General features: G+C 38.3%; 1 protein-coding gene and 1 pseudogene across 2 annotated transcripts; both read left to right on the top strand.

The window, feature by feature from the left end:
- Positions 1–262: 262 nt before the first annotated feature.
- On the top strand, positions 263–577 carry LOC308419457 (cytochrome c-like; the record flags this gene model as incomplete). The annotated part of the gene is made up of 1 exon (XM_080915186.1): positions 263–577. The coding sequence occupies one exon, from the start codon at positions 263–265 to the stop codon at positions 575–577; it is 315 nt and encodes a 104-aa protein (XP_080771312.1).
- Positions 578–7410: 6833 nt separating this feature from the next.
- LOC308420124 (amidophosphoribosyltransferase-like) lies at positions 7411–10143 on the top strand (annotated as a pseudogene). The gene is made up of 2 exons: positions 7411–7461; positions 8800–10143. The product of its transcript is annotated as an amidophosphoribosyltransferase-like (transcript).
- The last annotated feature ends 11229 nt before the right edge of the window (positions 10144–21372 follow it).

The following is a 21372-nucleotide window of genomic DNA, read 5'->3' as shown; positions in this document are numbered from 1 at the left end:
TATATTGTCACTTTCGCTTTTCCGTGAAAAGTCGCAAATCTTAGTTTGCAGAGTACTTTTGTTCTCGTTTCTATAACTGGGGCAATCATTTTTAGGCATCTTATAGAACAAAAATCTATCTAAAAGTGACATATAATCTCCACCAGTACAGGAAAAGCACTGGTTTTATTTTTATTTTTAAGCACTGTGATCACAGAGAGTTGTATTTAAGAGAGCGGAGTCTGAAGGACTGTGGTGTTGACCAGCCTGGAGCAAATTTAAAATGGGTGGTGTTGAAAAGTGCAAGATTTTTGTTCAGATATGTACTGAGTGCCACACTGTGGAAAAGGGAGGCAAGCATGAGACTGGACCAAATCTCCATGGTCTGTTTGAGTGGAAGACAGGTCAGGCTGTTGGATTCTCTTACACAGATGCCAACAAGAACAAAGGCATCACCTGGGGAGAGGATACCCTGAGGGAGTATTTGGAGAATCCCAAAAAGTACATCCCTGGAACAAAAATGATCTTTGCTGGGATTAAGAAGAAGGGGCAAAAGGCAGACCTAATAGCTTATCTTAAAAAGGCTGCTAATGAGTAGTTCCACTCCCTTATTTATTACAAAACAAATGTCTCATGGTTTTTAATGTGTACCATAATTGAATTCGTACACCAAATTCAGACCAAAAATGGCTAACAATGTTTTTGTTGGACAGTCCTGATTTAAGTAAAACTGACTTGTCACACACACACACACACACACACACACACACACACACACACACAAAATCTGACTTCATTCCCATCTTATTTAATGTATCATAATCTATTTTGTTTCTTTCCTCTTTACCCATTTGTTTTCTCATCTAGAATTCAAGTTCCCTGAAGGCATGTTCTCTAACATTTATCACTAGGCTTCCAGCCTTGTTAAATTTTTTAAAAGGACAAGGAGAATTTTAAGGAAGAATTCAATTCTTCCTTAGCTAGTTAGGTAACTGATGTTGATTACCTGCTAAATCAACTATTAAAGAGAACTTTTAGTTGTATACAGAAATATGAACACTGTTAGCGTTCACAGAGAGCCGCAAACACGGATTGGCTCTCTCCTCTCGTTTGGGGTCCATCCGTAACCATTACACCTACAAGGTAGCGCGTGCTGTGTTAAGCAGAGAGGTGACAGAGTACCCACATGTCACTTTCTCCAGCCACCCAGCTTCCCTAACACGTTAGTATTCTTCCTGTTGCTATGATAAAACACCATGACCAAACACTTGAGCAGGAAAGGGATTTATTATGCATGGAGGTCCATGTTACTGTTCATATTCAGGAAGATCAAAGCCCAACCTTCAGACATGAACCTGATACTGAGGTCATGGAGGAGTGCTGCTGACTGGCTTGCTACCCATGGCTTGCTTACCCTACTTTCTTATACAACCCAGGCCCCTCTGCCCGAGGGTGGTGCCACCCACAGTGAGCTGGGCAGCCCACATCAATCATTAGTCAAGAAAATTCCCCCACAGACTTTCCCTACAGCCCAATCTTATGGGGGCATTTCTCAATCAAAGTTCCCTCTTTCCAGACAACTCTAGCTCATGTCAAATCGAGTAAAAAGACAGAAACCACCACCAACAACAACAAATGATGCCGAATCACAACAATTCTTCAATAGGCTGTATTTGTAGGCTGTCCCTTCAGATAGAAGTTTCTACTGTTGTTTCGGAATACTCCATACATTGTCTGCTAAATACTCTGCCTGGCTAATTACGCAACATGAACATTTAAGCAGTTTGGAGTTACTTTGTTACTTGTAAGTATAACTTACAGTAAGCTACATAATAATCAGTGACAAGAATTATTCACTCATAATAATAATTGTATAGCACCCTCTCAGAGTGGGGCACACCAGACCTTAAGTCATTAATAACTCAAGAGCTAAGAAGATAGCCTTGTGGCAATTATTGGTAGTTAAAAATCATTATGTTTAATCTTTACACATCAAGAAAACTTTGACTATTTCCATGTTACGTTTTGTTTTACATATACTTTATAATCTTTGTAAATAGTGAGATTTCAATGCATACTATCAAACCTTTAAAAAAATCAAGTACTGACAAAAATATATTCATATATATTTATGCTAAAATGCTTTTAGCAATCTGTACGTGTATCTCTGTTTTTTTTATATAAAGTTGTAAGGAAAAAAAGAATTATTCACTCATGTAATTACCTATGTTTAAATATGCAACGTTATATATTTTTCATAATGAAAAATCACATGCTCATTGCAAGATTTGAATGATGTTGAACGCTGGAAGCGTTCACAATCACACCTGTAAGAGAGATGATCAAACTTCACTTGATTTACACTTTTAGAGTTTTTAGTGCATACTAGCATCCTAGAAAATACACTTTACACGAGCACATCATGGTACGTTCTTTATCCATTATCACATGGGAGCTATTCCTGGTCTATATGGACAGAGGTAAGTCAGTGTTTAAACAAACATGTAGTAGACTCCATACACAGGTGCTCTGAGTGTGTTTAACTAGCTCTCCACCAATAGACCATGGAGTAGTTTACAAATTTGTTTTTACTAGAAAAACAAATTTGTAATAAAACCTTCTTTATATTTTTTCCTATCTTTTGGAGCTATTGTTTTCAGCAATAAATGAAATTATTGAAATTATTGAAATAAATTATAAATGAAATTTATCTTAGGATGGTCTATTTTATTTTATCTGTACTACACTCATCGGTTGTCTTGTTTCCAAGCCAAATGTCTTACTTGAATATTACCTGTAAGTTTCTCTCTGCAACAACATTTGTCCCTTTTAATTGCCTTTGAAGTCTTGAAATAGCTCTTATAACTACTGTACAATAAACATTTCAACCACAAGTATTAGATTAGTACAAGATAATTTTTCCTATAAGCATCTTCTATACATTTTCATTTACTCTATTTTATTTTTTTTCTTTTTTTAAACGACTTCATTTTAGAAAACAAAGATAAGTGTACAGATTTTAAACATTTTTTGCTTAAAATTATACATTTTTGTCAGTACTGTTTTTTCAGATATTAAAATAATTTTTACATAAAACTATGTGAATATATTTTTTAGTCAGTACTTGATTTTTTCAAGGGCTTGACAGTATGCATTGAAAACCTAATAGTTACCATGAGCGTAAAGTACATGCAAAACAAAACGCAACATGGAAATAGTCAAAGTCTTCTTGTTTTTTAAATATATATATTTTTTTGTTTTCTTTATTTCTTGGACTTCATACAGTCTGTGAGTTGTTTCTGGGGGAGTGCAAGCCTCTGGGGTTAGCATCCCAATATCAGTGACTGCATATTATGTCTGTTCTTTTGTGACTGGGTTATCTCACTCAGGATGATATTCTCTAGATGCAGCCATTTTCTTAAGAATTTGGTTAAGTCATTGTTTCTGGTGGCTGAGTAGTATTCCATTGTGTAAATGTACCACAATTTTTGTATCCATTCATCTTCTGAAGGACATCTGGGTTCTTTCCAGCTTCTGGTTATTATAAATAGAGCTGCTATGAACATTGTGGTGCATATATCTTTGTTGTGTATTAAAGTGTCTCTGGGGTATATGCCCAGAAGTGGAATAGCTGGGTCTTCAGGTAGTACTATATCCAATTTTCTGAGGTATCGCCAGACTGATTTCCAGAGTGGTTGTATTAGTTTGCAACCCCACCAACAGTGGACAAGTGTTCCTCTTTCTCCGCAACCTCGCCAGCATCTGTTGTCATCTGAGTTTTGGATCTTGGCCAATCTGACTGGTGTGAGGTGGAATCTCAGGGTTGTTTTGATTTGCATTTCCCTGATGGCTAAGGATGTGGAGCACTTCCTCAGATGTTTCTCGGCCATTCGGTGTTCCTCAAATGAGAACATTTTGTTTAGTTCTGTACCCCATTTTTTAATAGGGTTGCTTGATTCTCTGGTGTCTAGCTTTTTGAGTTTCTTGTATACCTTGGATATTAGGCCTCTATCAGATGTGGTGTTGGTAAAGATCTTTTTCCCATTCTGTTGGTTGCCGTTTTGTTTTCTTGACAATGTCCTTAGTCTTACAGAAACTTTGCAATCTCATTAAGTCCCATTTGTTAATCTTTGACCTTAGAGCTTGAGCCATTGGTGTTTTGTTCAGGAAATTTTCTCCTGTGCCTATGTGTTCTAAGGTTTTCCCTACTTTCTCATCTAATAGTTTCAGTGTATCTGGTTTAATGTGGAGATCTTTGATCCACTTACACTTGAGCTTTGTACAAGGAGATAAGAAAGGATCTATTTTCATTCTTTTGCATGCTGAGTGCCAGTTGGACCAGCACCATTTGTTGAATAGGCTGTCCTTTTTCCATTGAATGTTTACTGCTCCTTTGTCAAAAATCAGGTGACCATATACATGAGGGCTCATTTCTGGATCTTCTATTCTATTCCATTGATCCACATGCCTATTTCTGTACCAGTACCATGCAGTTTTCAGCACAATTGCCTTGTAATATAGCTTGAGGTCAGGAATAGTGATTCCCGCAGATGTTTTTTTGTTGTTGAGGATGGATTTCGCTATTCTAGGTCTTTTGTTATTCCATATGAAATTGCACATTGATTTTTCCAATTCCTTAAAGAACTGGTTTGGAATTTTGATGGGGATTGCATTGAATCTGTAGATTGCTTTTGGTAGGATGGCCATTTTTAAGATGTTGATCTTTCCAATCCATGCGCATGGGAGATCTTTCCATTTTCTGAGATCGTTCTCAATTTCTTTCTTTAGAGGTTTGAAGTTCTTGTCATACAGGTCCTTCACTTGCTTAGTTAGAGTCACACCAAGGTATTTCATAGTTTTTGTGACGATTGTGAAGGGTACCTTTTCCCTAATTTATTTCTCCACATGTTTGTCCTTTGAGTATAGGAAGGCTACTGATTTGTTTGCATTTACTCTATTTTAATTCCAGATACTTGTGCTTTTCTTGATAGTTCAAGATTTTTATATCAGGTCTAAGTAAAACTTTTTCAACTATAAAACAAATTACTATACTATATTTTCCCCAGTATATTTTATTCTTTTACCTTACATTGGTTGTATGCTTATTTTTAATTAAATATTTAACAAATCATTTGTAATTTTGGATGTCTGACTAGAGAAATACTTAAAAACTACTAAACCTAACCCAAGAAAATACTTCTAGAAGAAAGAAAAACAGTATGAATTTCAAACCTGAATTAGTAGGACTTTTCTAGTATTTATGAAAAGAAAGCTACTTTGTTCTTACAATGAACTTGTTTCGATTCTGCTGAATGCTCTGTGAGTTTTTCAGTGGAGACAAGGGCCAGTCAAGTTTTCCTATACTACTACTTCTGGCAATTTAAGGAGTGAGACCGCCTTGTAGAATGGATATTTTCAGGGTTTGAAGAAAGGGGTGTTATTAATTTTTCAAGATAACATTTGTTTGCCTTTACTGGTGTTAACAGCAAAAGCACTTGAGAATTTGTTAACTGTCTCAACACAAGGGGGCGCCAACAACAGATGGAAATTGAATTGACCCTCAGGGATTGCAGAATTGAGGGAGAGGATTTCGCTTTGCTTTCTCTTTCTCTTTCTCCTCTCCTCTCCTCTCCTCCTCTCTTCCCATCGCTTTCCCTCCTTTCCCCTCCCTTCTCCTCTTTTTTTCTTTTTCTCCTTTCATTCCTTTCTTTCTTCATTTTTCTTTTCTTTCTTTCTTTTTTTTTTTTTTTCCTTTGGAGAGGGGAAACTTGAATGAAACCTATTCTGATCTATTTACAGTTGTAACAGTTATGTGGATGAGAAAATCTTTGTAGTTGTTTTAGCTAGCATCTTTTCCTGACACTTCAACACCTGAGCCTCTGCAATGGTCTTAGATAACTGTGGGTACCACATGTTTCTCTGAATTGTTTCCTTTCTCTTGCATTTGAATCATTTCACTTGTCTGTTTTCCTTTGACCTCAGAAGCAACTGTATCTACCTCGTGTGCTAGTCTGTCTCCACCCAGTACAATGCCATCTGGAAACTAGACCCCTGAGCTATTTGCTGAATGTGTGAGGAAAAATTATGTCTCCCATCAAAGATCCTTACATTATCAGTTAACTTTCATTTGTTTTCCACCATTCTTTGAAAAAAACCAATTCTCTTTTCATAATAAAAATATAGAAAAATCACATAAACCCACACAGTGAAGAGATGCTTACAGAACATAGCCAGTTAAAACCCCTAATTATAATAGCTTTGTTTTTATCTGATCGTGAATACCATTTACCAAGTAGGCAGGCCAGGGTTTTAAAAGTAGTACTATTTTGAGTGGCTTTCAAACTGCAGGCAAAACAGATTATAGTATATTTTATATTTAGTAACTTACTTTATACCCTTAAGATAATCATGACATGTACTAATTTTAACTTGTTAAATAGTGGAAATTTCTCCTCTTTTCACTGTTACAAACAATACTTTTGTGTGCGTGCCCGATTGCTCCCCTACAATAACAGGCTAGATCAGTTTTCTCTTGTATCAGATGCATGAAACTTCATAAAGAAGTTAGTCTGGGTCAGGTTTTCATTTGGAAACCAAGTATCAAGTGGGTCCATGTGTTTTGTCTCTGGAGAGGACCTTGTTGGTTCCTCATAGGAGTGGATGTGAAATGGAGACACCACATCCAGGGATCCAGAGAAGGATACAAGGAACTTTCTCTGTAAATCTGGGAGCCTCATCTCAATCCCTTCCAAACATAGCAACCCCAGGTCTCCCCTTAGCCCCTGTTCGGCTCTGTTCTTTAAAGGTTTTATTACCTTTTAATACAGGCTGAGGTATTGACACAGGAACACATTAGGAGAACAGACTCAGGCCGTAGTGTAGGACTGAACAAAAGATTGACATCCATTTAGGATACTGACAACCTCCCTTCTTTTGAAAATAGGTGCAGTTTTAATATCTGTGCAGAATGAAATTTTTCTGAAGTTGTACCAACTTTCAATCCTGCCAGCAGCCCAAGGACCAGTCATTCATCTCACCCAGTCAGTGCTCAGCATTCAAGTTTCACACTGTGCTAGTCTGCTAAATGTAAACAGGCTTCATTCGTTTTTAAAAAAGCATTCTGCGTCTGCTCTGATACTGCTGCTTTTGATGTTATTGAGCTTTCTGCCTTTTCTGCTTATATTCATTGCTCTTGTTTATTGTAATTGAAAACTTTTTAAAATTATAACTATTATATTTTTGCTTATGTGCATGCATGTGCACGTGCGTGAGTGTGTGTGCACACATGTCTGGAAGTCAGAGAACAACTTGAGAGAGTTGTTTCTCCTTTTGTGCGGATGTGCCTGGAGTTGTTTCTCTCTTTTGTTGACAAGGGATCAATTGTACTGTGTAGTTTAGTCAATTTGGCATAAACTGGAGTCACCTGGGAAGATGGAAACTCAGCTGAGGAACTGCCTCTACCAGACTGACCTTTTGGCACACGTATGGGGTATTTTTTTAATTGTTAGTTGATGTAGGAGGACCAACTGTGGGCAGTGCTGTCCCTGGTCAGGTGGGTTAGGCTGTGAGGAAATGTAGCTGACCATGAGCTTGGGAACGAGCCAGTCAACAGCATTTCTCTGTGCTTTCTACCTCAAGTCCTCCTCCAGGTTCCTGCTTGAGTTCTGCTTTGGCTTTCCCCAGTGATGGACTACATAAACTACAGTAAACCCTTCCCTCTTCAACTTGGTTCCAGTCAGTGTTTTATCACAGCAGGAAGAAGAGCAGAGCACTTGGTAAACCTGATTAGGATGGCACTTGCTGTGTAGACCAGGCTGGCCTCAAACTTAAGCAGTCCTCTGGCTTCTATCTTGAACTCCATGATCAGAGCTAAGCCTGGACCACATTTTCTTTATCCAGCCACTGCTGATGGATATTTAAGCTGGTTCCACTTCTTGTTATTGTTTTTATTGCTGCTGTTATTTTGTTTGTGTGTTTGCTATGATGACTATTACAGCAATAAACAAGATTTGAGTCTCTGTGGTATAACTCCGAGGGTGGTTGGGGTGCATATCCAGGAGTAGTAAGGATAGATTGTATTAGTACTACTCAGTTTTTGAAGACCTTCCACATGGATGTTTATAGTGGTGTTGGGGCGCACGTTGCCTTCAGTAGTGTCTGATGGTTTCTGTCCCCTCACACCCTTGTCAGCATTTACTGTCATTTTTTTCTAGTTGCCGTCCTGACTGAATGAGTTAAAAATTCAAAGCAGTCTTAGTCTGCGTTTCTCAGATCGCTGAGGATGCTGAACACTTTCCCAAATGTTTACTGGCCATGTGTGAGTCCTCTCTGTGGAACTCCTGATTCAGTTCTTTTGCTCTTCAGAGCTGCGATGATTTGGGGTGGTATTTACATTTTTAGTTATTATATTTTAGGTATTAACCCCCATCTACTGTGTATTCAGCAGTTTTCAATTTGAACCTATCTTCTGCTTAAACACACTTACATTGGGGTGTCCTCAGCAGACTCCAAGAGTCCCTATAATTTGCCCTTTTAATCCTGTTTTTTTTTTCACTTAACATGATGTTCAGTGTCCTGCTGAGACATAATTTCATTCTTCTTTATAGCTAAGTAAAACACCCAGTGTTGTGCATACATGCTAAATGTAAAGTGACTATTAAGGCATCGCATGAAACTTTCTCCAAAATTGGCCACAGACTTGGACACAAAACAAGTCTCACCTAATACAGGAAAAGTATGCATGCTATGTGACCACTGTGAATTAAAGCTGGATTTCAACAATAAAAATAGCAGAAAGTCGGCGGCGCCCTGTAACTGGAGGAGTTGGGGATCCATGAAGAATGTGGTGTGTTCAGGTGCATCACTTCTGGAGATTGGCCCAGGCAGCTAGATGTGCCACATGTGATCACTCTGGGACTTGTGGGGCTTCAGCACTGAGGTCAGGGGAGCGCAGGTATTGTGACCAGTGATGAGAATTCAGTCTCTACCTTCAGGATGCCTAAGGAAATGGGTCTTGTAAACCGTGTTTTTACCGAAGACAATTTGAAGAAATTGTATGTCTCAAATCTTGGAATCGGACATACGAGGTACGCCACCACAGGGAAGTGTGAGCTGGAAAGATTGCCAGCCATACATTGTTGAGACTCTTTGAGGGAAAATAGCTGTGATCTATAACGGTGAATTGGTAAACGCAGCTCGATTGAGGAGGAAGCTTCTGTGGCAAGGCATTGGGCTTTCCATGTCTTCTGAGAGTGAGACAATTACCCAGTTATTCGCATACACCCCTCCTCAGGAACAAGATGATACCCCTGACTGGGTAGCAAGAATCAAGAACATAGTGAAGGAAGCGCCCACAGCATACTCTCTGGTTATAATGCACAGGGATGTCATTTATGCTGTGAAAGACCCATATGGAAATCGTCCTCTGTGCATCGGTTGGCTCAGGTCAGTTTCTGACGTAAATGACAAAGAGATATTGGTGTGAGATATTGCCACAAAATCAAGCCTGGAGAAATTGTAGAAATATACAGACATGGTATCAGAATTCTTGATATAATTTCAAGGTCTAATGGAGATCCAGCAGCTTTCTGTATCTTCCTTCGAATATGTTTATTTTGCAAGACTAGATAGTATGTTTGAGGACCAAATGGTTTATACCGTAAGGTACCAGTGAGGCCATCATCTGGCAATTGAAGCACCAGTGGATGCAGACTTGGTGAGCCCAGTACCAGAATCTGTTACACCTGCAGCTCCGGGATATGCAACAAAGTGTGGGCTGCTATATGTGGAAGCATCGTGTAAGAACCAGTGTGTAGGAAGACCCTTCATTCAGCCAAACATGAGATTAAAACAACTCGGGGTTGCAAAGAAATTTGGCGTGTAGTCTGACAACTTTAAAGGCAAAAGAATTGTTCTCATGGATTGTGAGAGGCAATACTACGTCACCCATCATAAAACCCCTCAAAGAATCTGGCGCAAAAGAGGTGCACATTCGAGTCGCTTCACCACTAATAAAACACCCATGCTTCATGGGAATAAACATTCCCACAAAAAAAAAAAAAAAAACTTATAGCCAATAAACCAGAATTTGAATGTCTTGCAGAATACCTTGGAACAAATAGGGTTGTCTATCTGTCAGGGGAAAAACTTGTTTCATCTGTGTAACAAAAAGTCAAATTCAAGAGCAGAAAGTGAGAAAACGTGCTATTTCAATTCAAGAAAATGGTCTGGAATATTACAAGGAGACGGGACACTGTATGACTTGCCTCACTGTGGATCAGGAATGGTAGCTGCCTGGACAAATGTGTTGCTTCCAAACTGAAAGGTCATCAAGAAGTGGTTTGCATAGTTACTTGGTTGGTACAAAGTGGATGCCACATGTTTGTGTCTGTAGATCTTAAGCTTTGACATCTTCTGAGTGACTGAATTGCTATAGTTGAACCAAAAGGATTATATGTAATGCAACATGTGGGGATCCTATTTGTACAAGGACTGATTTTTTTTTTTCACCGAAGAGAAGGTTAGTGGCATTTCCCAGACCCGTGATTGAATGGCTGAAAGGAGGCTAGATTAGGGGTGACACAGGACAGGGGGTTTTATAAAATTTCATGAAAATGTTGAATTCCTTGTGCCCCATAGGTTTCTAGTTTATACAGTCAAGCCTGTAGTTGTTACCTTGATCTTAGATTCTTTCACCCCATACACACATGTGTGGCTCTGGGGACCAGTGTACAACTCCTAAAAAATGAAAACCTATATGGGAAGCTGAGGCAGGAGAATCCCGAGTTCAAGGCCATCCTGGGCTTTTCTGGCTCAGGATAAAAAGCCTCTTTCTGTGCCTCGAACTGCCCATCTGTTTCCTAAGTCATCCAGATGCTTAATCCATAGAAGGAATGTGGGAGCCTGTGGTAGAATGCTTAGAACCGCCGTTTCCCCTGCATTTTTACCTTGCATGGTCATTAACTTTCCAGAGTTCATTAGCTTTTGCTAAATTAGTTGTCAGTTTCATTTTGATAGAGGGAAACATACAAATTTGTGGACCTTTTCCATCCCTCTTTGGGAGATACCAGAATGACTGAAAAATATATCTGGGGTCTTTTCCCCCCTACATTTGACAAGAAAATAATATTTAGCCTAGCAAATAACTTACTAGGTACATTGGAAAGAGAAAGTTTTGATTTCAAATAAGCATTTATCTTTAATTTGATTAAACTTGGCTGTTTGAATTTATAGTAGTCATGTACAGTAATGTATACATACATATATATATATATATATATATATATATATATATATATATATATATATATGATTTACACAGAGCAAGTAGAAATATAATAGGGTTGATTTTGTTAAAGGCTAAGGGGACAGCCATTGGTTGGGGAACTCGATTGCCTGAACCCAAGCATTAATTCAGAATCATGTTTTACTACTTTCTTTTATTAGTTCTAGTGACATTTTATATTCAATTTTTTTATGATGCAGATTTAGTGGATTGAAGTGATTTACTAATGCCTGTTGTAAGATTTTTCACATGACAAAAAATAATTTCTATATTGTTGCTGACACTTGCTACTTTCCAAACCCACTTAGAAATATAATATTTATTAATAACTGAAACTATTATTCTACATTTGGTATATAGTATTGTGTTACATAATGGCAGGTCAAGATAAATTGTTAGTACTTTAAGGTCATGTGCTCCAGTGCCTGAGGTTATCCTATGGCATGGACAGGCAGATTGGCATTTCACAGCCTGGGGCCATTTCAGTGGGTGCAGCCTCTTATGGTAAATACATTTCCTACAGCAGCATAGAGGGGTAAGGCCTTTAGGTCAATTTTTAAAGGGCCATATTTAAATTTGATGTTTTACAAAGAAACTCAGGGAAGGTACTACAACCAAAATCTCTAATTCGATTTTGTGTTTTCCATAGTTTTTGTTCCATTTTTTGGGGGGGGGGATACTTTTATAAAGAGAAATAATAACCATGGTCATTTGTACAACTTTCTTAATTATTTATTCATTGTTACCTTTTATTTTAAGAGTGTCTGAATATGGATTAAATTAACATTTTTTTTTACCAGTTTCAAGCCTTGTTTTATCTGGTTTAAATGTATATAACTAGAGTCCTATATGCTGAAAAGATTCAAACTGTGTTTGAAAACAATTAATGTACTAAACTAATGTAAGCTTGCTTTTTTTGCATGTGTTTGTTTGGTTTTGTTTTTTTTTGCAACAAATATATGTAATAAATGTGAAGAAATAGCAGAAAGTTTATGAACTTAATGAAAATAAGCAGCTACTCACTAGTGAATGAAAATTGGGTCAAGACAAAGGTTAGGAAAGAAATTAAGAACTTTTCAGATTTAATGAAAATGAAAAGACTCAGACCCAAATTTTGGGACACAATGAAGGTAGTTCTAAGAGGCAAGTTCAGAGCAGTACACTAAGAAATACTTAGGGAGATCTCCTAATAATAGCTTAATGGCAAACTTGAAAGGTATTGCAGAAAAAGATGAGATGACATGCTTTTGGGGAGTAGATGTCAACAAACAAACTTGTGGTGGAAATAAGAAAAGTACAGACAAACAAACAAACAAAAACGAAAAATAAAAATAAAAAATTCAACCCCTCAAAACAAACAAATAGACAAAAATTAATGAGAAAAAAAAGTGGTTCTTTAAGAAAATCAACAAAATTGCCAAACCCTTAACCAAGTTAAAAAGGGGGAGAGAAGATCCAAATTAACAAAATTAGAGAAGAAAAGTAGGATATAACTACCACCAAGGAAACCCAGACAGCCATAAGCATGTTTTCTGAGAACTTGTAATTCACCAACTTAGAATATCCAAAAGAAATTGGTCATTTTCTTGACATACACCACTTATTCAAGTCAAATAAAGATCAAATAAGCAATTTCAAAAGAAATATAATCCCTAAAGATAAATAACCATTCACTATGATCTCTCAGCCAAAAGAGCCCAGAGCTTTCTGTTATTTTTGTTGTTCGTGAAGACCATTCTTAATCCATGGTGATCTGATAGAATGCATGGGATTATTTCTATCTTCTTGTATCTGTTGAGGCTTGTTTTGTGACCGACTACATGGTCAGTTTTGAAGAAGGTACTATGAGGTGCTGAGAAGAGGTAGATTCTTTTGTTTTAGGATGAAATATTCTATAGATATGTTAGTTTCACTGTGTCTCTGTTTACTTTCTGTTTCTATGATCTGTTTATTGATCAGAATACAGTGTTGAAGACTCTCACTATTACTGTGTGAGGTACAATGTGTTCTTTGAACTTTAGTAAGGCTTCTTGCATTTGGAGCCATAGATATTCAGATTGAGATTTCACCTTGGTGGCTTTTTTCTTTGACAAGTACAAAGTATCCTTTCTTAAATTGAAAATTTATTTTATTGGATATTAGAATGGCTATTCCAGCTTCTTTCTTGGGACCATTTGCTTGGAACATTGTTTTCCAGCCTTTTATTCTGAGGTAGTGTTTGTCTTTGTCACTTAGGTGTGTTTCCTGTATGCAGCAAAATGTTGGGTCCTCTTTACATATCCAGTCTGTTAGTCTGTTTCTTTTTATTGGGAAACTGAGTTCATTGATGGTGAGAGATATTAGGGACCAATAATTGTTGTTTCCTGTTATTTTTGTTGTTAGAGGTGGAATTATGTTCATGTGGATATCTTCTTTTGGGTTTGTTGCAAGAAGCTTACTATTTTGCTTTTTCTGGGATGTAGTTTCTCTCCTCGTGTTGTAGTTTTCCATCTATTATCCTTGTAGGGCTGGATTTGTTCAAAGATATTGTGTAAATTTGGTTTTTTCATGGAATATCTTGTTTTTTCCATCTATGTTATTGAGTTTTGCTGGATATAGTACCCTGGGCTGGCATTTGTGTTCTCTTAGGGTCTGTATGACATCTGTCTAGGATCTTATAGCTTTCATAGTCTGCCTTTGTATGTTACTTGAAACTTTAACTGCTTTTAATATTTTTCTTCATTATGTGCATTTGGTGTTTTGACTATTATGTGTCATGAGTAATTTCTTTTCTGGCCCAATCTATTCAGAATTCTCTAGGCTTCTTGTATAGTTATGGTCATATCTTTCTTTAGGTTAGGAAAATTTTCTTCTATAATCTTGTTAAAGATTTTTATGGCCTTTTAAGTTGGGAATCTTCACTCTTTTCTGTACCTATTATTCTCAAGTTTGGTCTTCTCATTGTGTCTTAGATTTTCTGGATGTTTTGGGTTAAAAGCTTTTTGCATTTTGCATTTTCTTTGACCGTTGTGTCAATGTTTTCTATGGTATCTTCTGCCCCAGTGATTCTCTCTTCCATCTCTTGTATTCTGCTGGTGATTCTTGCGACTATAACTCTTGATCTCTTTCCTAAAATTTTTTACCTCTAGGATGGCCTCCCTTTGTGATTTCTTTATTGCTTCTATTTCCATTTTTAGATCCTGGATGGTTTTGTTCAATTTCTTCATTCATTTGCTCATGTTTTTCTGTAATTATCTAAAGGATTTTTGTGGTTTGTTTTGTTTGTTTGTTTTCTCTTTAAGGGCTTCTACCTGTTTACCTGTGTTATACTGTATTTCTTTAAGGGAGTTATTTGTGACCTTCTTAAAGAGAGTTATTTATTGTAGTGGCTGGTTTTGTGTCAACTTGACACAAGCTGTAGTTATTACAGAGAAAGGAACCTCAGTTGGAGAAATGCCTCCATGAGATCGAGCTGTATGTGGCCTAGCCCATTGTGGGTGATGCCATCCCTGGACTGGTAGACATGGGCTCTATAAGAAAGCAGGCTGAGCAAGCCAAGGGAAGCAAGCCAGTAAGTAACATCATTCCATGACCTCTGCATCAGCTCCTGCTTCCTGACCTGCTTGGGTTCCAGTCCTGACTTCCTCTGGTGATAAACAGCAATGTGGAAGCATAAGCTGAATAACCCCTTTCCTCACCAACTTGCTTCCTTGTCATGGTGTTTTGTGAAGGAATAGAAACCCTAACTAAGACACCTGTGTTGTACTGTATTTCTTTAATGGAGTTACTTATGACTTTCTTAAATGGAGTTATTTATGACCTTTTTAAAGTCTTCTTGCATCATCATGAGTTGTGATTTTAAATCAGGATCTTGCTTTTCCTGTGTGTTAGGGTATCCAGGAATTCCTGTGGTTGGGGAACTGAGTTCTGATGATGCCAAGTTTCCTTAGTTTCTTTTGCTTAGGTTCTTGGACTTGCCTCTTGCATATGCTTATTTCTGGTGTTAGGTGGTCTTGCTGATTCTGAACATGGCTTGACACTCCTATAAGCCTATATGTCAGCAGTACTGGGGGAGAAGCTCTCTTCCAGCAGTTTCTGGGTATAGACATCTGTGACACAGGGTCAGCACAGGGTACAGACAGACACTGCAAGGATCGTGTTCCAAACTGCTTCTAAATTCCTTTGTCCTGAAGGCCCTCAGAGCAGAAGTGGTGGTCTTCCCTGTGCTCTCAGATGTGTCAGAACTTCTGTGGGACCAGCTCTCTCCCAGCGGGGTCTGGGTATAGAGAGCTGTAGCACAATGTCAGCTCAGGGTGCAGGAGAAAACTGGGTTTTGTTGGTTTTTAGAGAGAAAAAGAACATAAAGTTGGGTGGGTAGTGTGAGAAGAGCTAGTGGCGGAGAACTATAATACATTTTAATTAAAATTTTTAAATTAAAAATAGTTGTTTTTCTCCCAAGAAAATATAATTCTGTTTATCTTTTGTGTCACAGCATAAAAGTCAGTGTCACGGATACTCTGTGCTTAAATCTATTATGAAAGGTTTGTAATTTTATTACATTTTATTTATCTGTTTTTGTGTGTGGGACATATGGCATTGTGCAAGGGTAGAGGTCCAAGAAAAACCTGCTGGAGTTAGTTCTCTCTACATGTGGGTGCCAAAGATTGAGTTCAGGCATGGCAGCCTTCACCTTTATCCACTGAGCTGACTTGCCTGGCCTTCATATGCTGTTTTATTAGTAAGTTTGACACATAAAAAGAACACAGATAGAGACCAGTCACCTTATCTCACCCAGGAGATATTCATCTCCTCTATTATTCATAACCAAAGGAAAGTTGCTATTATAAATTGTATTTTCAGTTCCTGGCCCTCTCACAGGTTGGCCACAAAAAATGCCTGAGCATTTTTGCTCAGATACCTAGAGTATATTTGAGGTTTGGGCCAAAGCACTCCTGACGTCATAATGTTATAGTAGGTTTATTAATCATTGACTGTGTTTGGCCACTTATATAACTTTCATATCTATGCAAAATTTGTAAGAAATACATAGAAAAGCTGGAGAAATGCTTGCTGTGGAGCATAAAGACCCAAGGCTGATGACCCAGAACATTGTAAGAAAAATAGGCACACTGGCACACTCACAGATATTCATTCACTAATACACAGGCATACTCATTGACACACTAGCACACTAACTCACACACTGGCACACACAGAATCTCATATAATCACTAGAACAGAAGAATCAGTGAGCTGCAGAGTCTGTGAGAGGCTACAGCTCAAAAAATAAGGTGGAGATCAATTGAGAAAGACACCTCACATCAGCTTCTGGCCTTCACACACACATGCTTACACATGTGCACATGGGCCTGCACACAGACGTGCCCACACAGGAACCAGCAGCAAAAAAATGCACAGAAGACTAAAATCAAAGTTTGTGGCATCAGTGTAAAAAGGACCAATATGTCATTCAAGCCTGAGATGTTACATTTTCAATGGTATGTGTTTATGAACACAGGTTATGGCATACTGAGATTGGTCCATCTTATTAAAAGCATAAATCTTTTTTAAAAGATTTTTTTTAAGAAGACAATGTAAAAAGAAGAAAATGGAGGGCTGAAGAGATGGCTCAGCAGCTAAATGTGCTTCCTGTTGTGTCAGATGAAAGAACTTGAATTCTTAGCACCCACTCTGGGACATACTTACTGCAACTCCAGCTCCAGGAGAGCCAGTGTCCTCTGGCACCCAATGGTACCTGCACATATCACACACACACACACACACACACACACACACACACACACACCATAAATTTAAAATCATTCATTTAATAGGTATTGTATATTGTGTATTGCAGGAAGAGGGAAGTCAAGTAAGGTTATTGGCTTCCTCATGATACGTATACGTAAGAAACCAGAGGTTGAATGTTTAATTAGAAATAAGGGCAACACAGCATGAAGACTAACAAAAAGCTGAAAGTAGGAAGATTACGAGTGAGAAAATGAGATAAGCAATAGGCCTAAAGTAAGAAAGATAGCAAGGTGAAAAATGATTCAACGTCCCTGAGAAGTGGCTTTGTAATATTTATCAAGTAATTAAAATATTAATATCCCTTGACCTAGTTATTTTACATCTCAGAAGATAACCTAAGGGGGAAATACTGAAATCTGAGAAATAACCATGCCTCACTCACTGTGTATGTAGTTTAGGAGGAAAAAAAATTGGAAATGGCTGCCTTAATGTATAGTTTTGAAGATGATAAAACACTGGCTTACAGGATAAAGGCAGCTATTTAAAAAATTATTTTTTGGTAAGATATGCGAAGGCTTAAGAATGTTGTTATGCTGGAGGGCTAGTCATCCATATATCCACGGAGAAAAATGTGTGTGATGTGGGGTCGGTGGGTGTTTATAACAATATGCTATGGTGGAGAAATACAAAGCTAAAACTAAGTTTGCTCTGGGCAGACATTACTCAGATTTTACTCCAGAAAGTGTGTTCTGAGGGTAAGCGGAGGTTGACGACAAAGGTGCCGCTGTCACTAGGGATATGTCCCTTAACTAGTGGTTATCAGGTATGCACATTGGAGCCTTAGGGGGAAAGGGTGTTTTGCTTAGTTTTGTACTAAATCTGCATATGAGTTTTGTTTAATGAGGCAGACTCCAATAGGATTTACAGAGGACAAAATGATTTAAAGAGAATTCTACTGCAGAACCAGTACAAGTTTGGACTGAAGATGATAAAAAAAAAATAGCACAAAATTTGTATAGAAAAAAATAGAACATCGCATCATATAAAAGTGTGTCCCACACAGGTACAGGCAGAGAATTCTCTGAACGGTTACCTGTTTCTGAGCAGTGATCTTAAGGTGATATCTCCCTGCCCCTCCAACTTTCTTACACTTATCTGTAGGGCAAGATTTTTTTCCTGTAAACCTGGAGATTATTGTTTTAAATGCAATAAACCAGACACAGAAAGACACATCTTTATGATATCACAGATGCCCTCTCTTCAGATTGATAGAAATTAAAGGCAGAAGAGTTGTTACCAGAGGTCAGGACAAACAGAGGGGAATCTAGGTATGGTTCGCACACCTTTAATTCTAGCACACGGGAGGCAGAGACATGTGCATCTCTGGGAATTCAAGGCCAGCTTGGTTTACAGAGTGAGTTCCAGGACAGCCAGGACTGTGTAGAGAGACCCTGCCTCAGAAAGCAAAAACAAACCGAAACCTGGCAAACAAACAGAGGACGAAGAAGGAAGGAGGAGCGGAGTTACTGCCAGGGGCTCTGCTTTCCACAGTTGCACTTGCTGTGCTGAGCGGATGAATGTGGGAGCCATTTTGAAAGCATTTTGCAGGTCTGTTTGTAAGCTCTCGTACACATGTACCCTGTAGTTGAGCGTACTTGTCCTCATAGCTGCCACTCTTCCTTTCCTTGCCCCTCCCCACTCCTGTTACCCTCCTCAATGGTAGCCACACCCAGCCTGACTTAAATGTTATGCAATATATACCCAATATATACCACACCCACTCACGTGCGCACCTTTTCTATGCAGATGAATAAATTAGCGTTTATTTTTAAGTGTTAATGTTTCCACAAATGTTAATTACATTGATGATCTTTTTAAAAAATCAGAAAAAAAAAAAAACCTACACCGTTATGCGTCAGACACACACTTTCCCTTCTAGCTACTGTCTTGCTCTCCTGAATGAAACCTTCTGGAATGTACAGTCTGACGTAAACATTCGTGATATGCCTCAATGGTCTCTCTATGCATATTGCTAATAGTAAACCCAAATCAGTGCAGACATTTATAAAGTACATGAGTAGGCTAATCTGGTTTTAAGAGACAGGTAATTTGATTTTTAAAAACCACTCTGAAATACAGAAATAAAACACTTCCCAATGTTATTATGCATAGGTGCATTCTAAAAAGTATATATGATTTCATGGAAGCTCAGAGCAGAAAGCTGTCTATCAGAAGCTGACAGCACAAACAGAAAGGAACAGGGGGAAAGACTGAATAGTGGGTGTCAGCTACAGTTAGAGAGAAGCCAGAAGCTCCGGTGTGCTGTTGCCCAGTAGGGAAAGGACAGCCTGAAGCTATGTACTACACTGATCAACGAGCTGAAAGATTCTGAACATTTTCCCTGTGAAGAAATGAGTGTTTGAGGGAGACAGAAAGATTAAACCTAATTTGAACATCTCTCATCCAAATACACACACACACACACACACACACACACACACACACATATTGTATGTGATATATATCATATGGTACTGTCTTAGGGTTTTGCTGCTGTGAAAGGAAAACGTGAGCAGGGCAGCTCTTATAAAGGAAAACATTTCACTGGGGCCGGCTTACAGTTTCCGGGGGTTAGTCCGTTATCGCCATGGCAGGAAGCATGGCAGCATCCAGGCAGACATGTTGCTGCAGAAGGAGCTAAGAGTTCTCCATCTTGACCTGCAGACAGCAGAAGAGGATGGGTACCACACTGGCATAGCTCAAACACAGGAGACCTCAAAGCCTGTCCACATAGTGTCAATCTTCCTCCAATAAGGCCACACCTACTCCGACAATGCCATGCCTTCTAATAGTGCCACTCCCTACAGGCCAAGCATTCAAGCAGGTGAGGCTGTGGAAGTCATGCCTATTCAAACCACCATAGGGGCTTATTAATGACTTTTATGATTCTTTGTGTCACCTGGCAATACATTTAATTGAAAATTGCACCATTGTCAATTAAATAAGTGAAACAGGAATGCTTTTACTCTCACACAAATTCTAAGTATTTTCTACCCTCAACATTGAGTAAATATTTTTTTTTTAAACTAACACGTACTGCAAATGTAAGATGTTCCCTTTTGGGTGAACTTTAAGAGATTTCTGTGATGGATAACTTAGATGAATCATTATGGGTTTAAGGATTACTTTCGAACTGTAGCTTAGCAGATAGGCACAGTAAAGCACCAATCAATAAAGCAAACTTTCACCTGTCAATCACTCTGCTTCAATACGGGTTCTTAAACTTTTTTCTTGGGCTACAGAGATGGCTCGGTGGTTAAGAGCACTGACTTCTCTTCCTGGAGGTCCTGAGTTCAAATTCCAGTGACCATATGGTGATTCACAACCATTTGTAATAAGATCTGATGCCCTCTTCTGGTGGGTTTGAAGACAGCTACAGTGTATTTATATATATATTAAATATATTTTTAAAAGGACCGTTTTCTTTGTTAGCATCAGTACCTATTCTGAGCTTTTGTGTTAAGTTTGGGTCTTTAACAATTGTTCTTTTCTTTTTTTGTCAGAAATATGTAGTCAGTGAGGAAGTGACTTATTTGTCCTTGAAAAGCCACACTAAGTATACTGTATTTACTCCATGCTTAAGGCAGATGGCTTTACACAGGGAGGAAGATACTATAATTATGATGAGCTAATTAAGCCAATCTGGGAAAGAAATAGTGTTCAGTCATTAATGATAGCCCATGTATGTGGCATCGCAATCTGAAATTATACTTAAGCTTAAATTCTGACTCGAGAGTTAATGTTGTTTGGCAACTTTTTAAAAAAACCCATAGCTAAAGATTTAAAAATACTTTAAAATCTCTTTTTTTTGTCTCTGTCTTCATCTCTGTCTATCTGTCTGTCTGTCTATCTCAGTCTTAGATTTTTTTTCTCTCTGGAGGCTTAGATTTTTTTCAAAACCTACTTTTAAGAAGCACTTAGTACCCTCCCCTCTCCCCCAGCCCACTGTCCAAATGCAGGGGAGAAAAGATGGTGAATGAGACAAGGGGATGTGGACCTGTTTAGAATTAGTTCTTTTGGGGTGATTTCAATCTCTGTTTATCTGGATACCAGCAGTCCTGTGCAGTAGTGTCAGGATACCAAACATGAATCAGCAGCAGTGGCATGATGCAGCAGAAACAACCAGGCCTCCACCAAATCTGCATGAGTCATCAGTAGCAACCAGAACCAGTGGAGATGCCAGGAAAATTTCTCTGCTGTGCCTCTCTCGGTGAAGTGGAAGTAGAGTGAAGACCAGGACAGTACATTGCAACGACATATTGCACTGCTATCTGTGCAAGCATACCATCACTGCCTGTTGAGTCCTGTTTACATCCCCC

This window comes from Micromys minutus, assembly GCF_963924665.1.
Source record: "Micromys minutus genome assembly, chromosome: 4".
NCBI lineage: Eukaryota > Metazoa > Chordata > Mammalia > Rodentia > Muridae > Micromys > Micromys minutus.
Note: the sequence above shows the minus strand (reverse complement) of the source record. Positions and strands in the feature narration are given on the sequence as shown.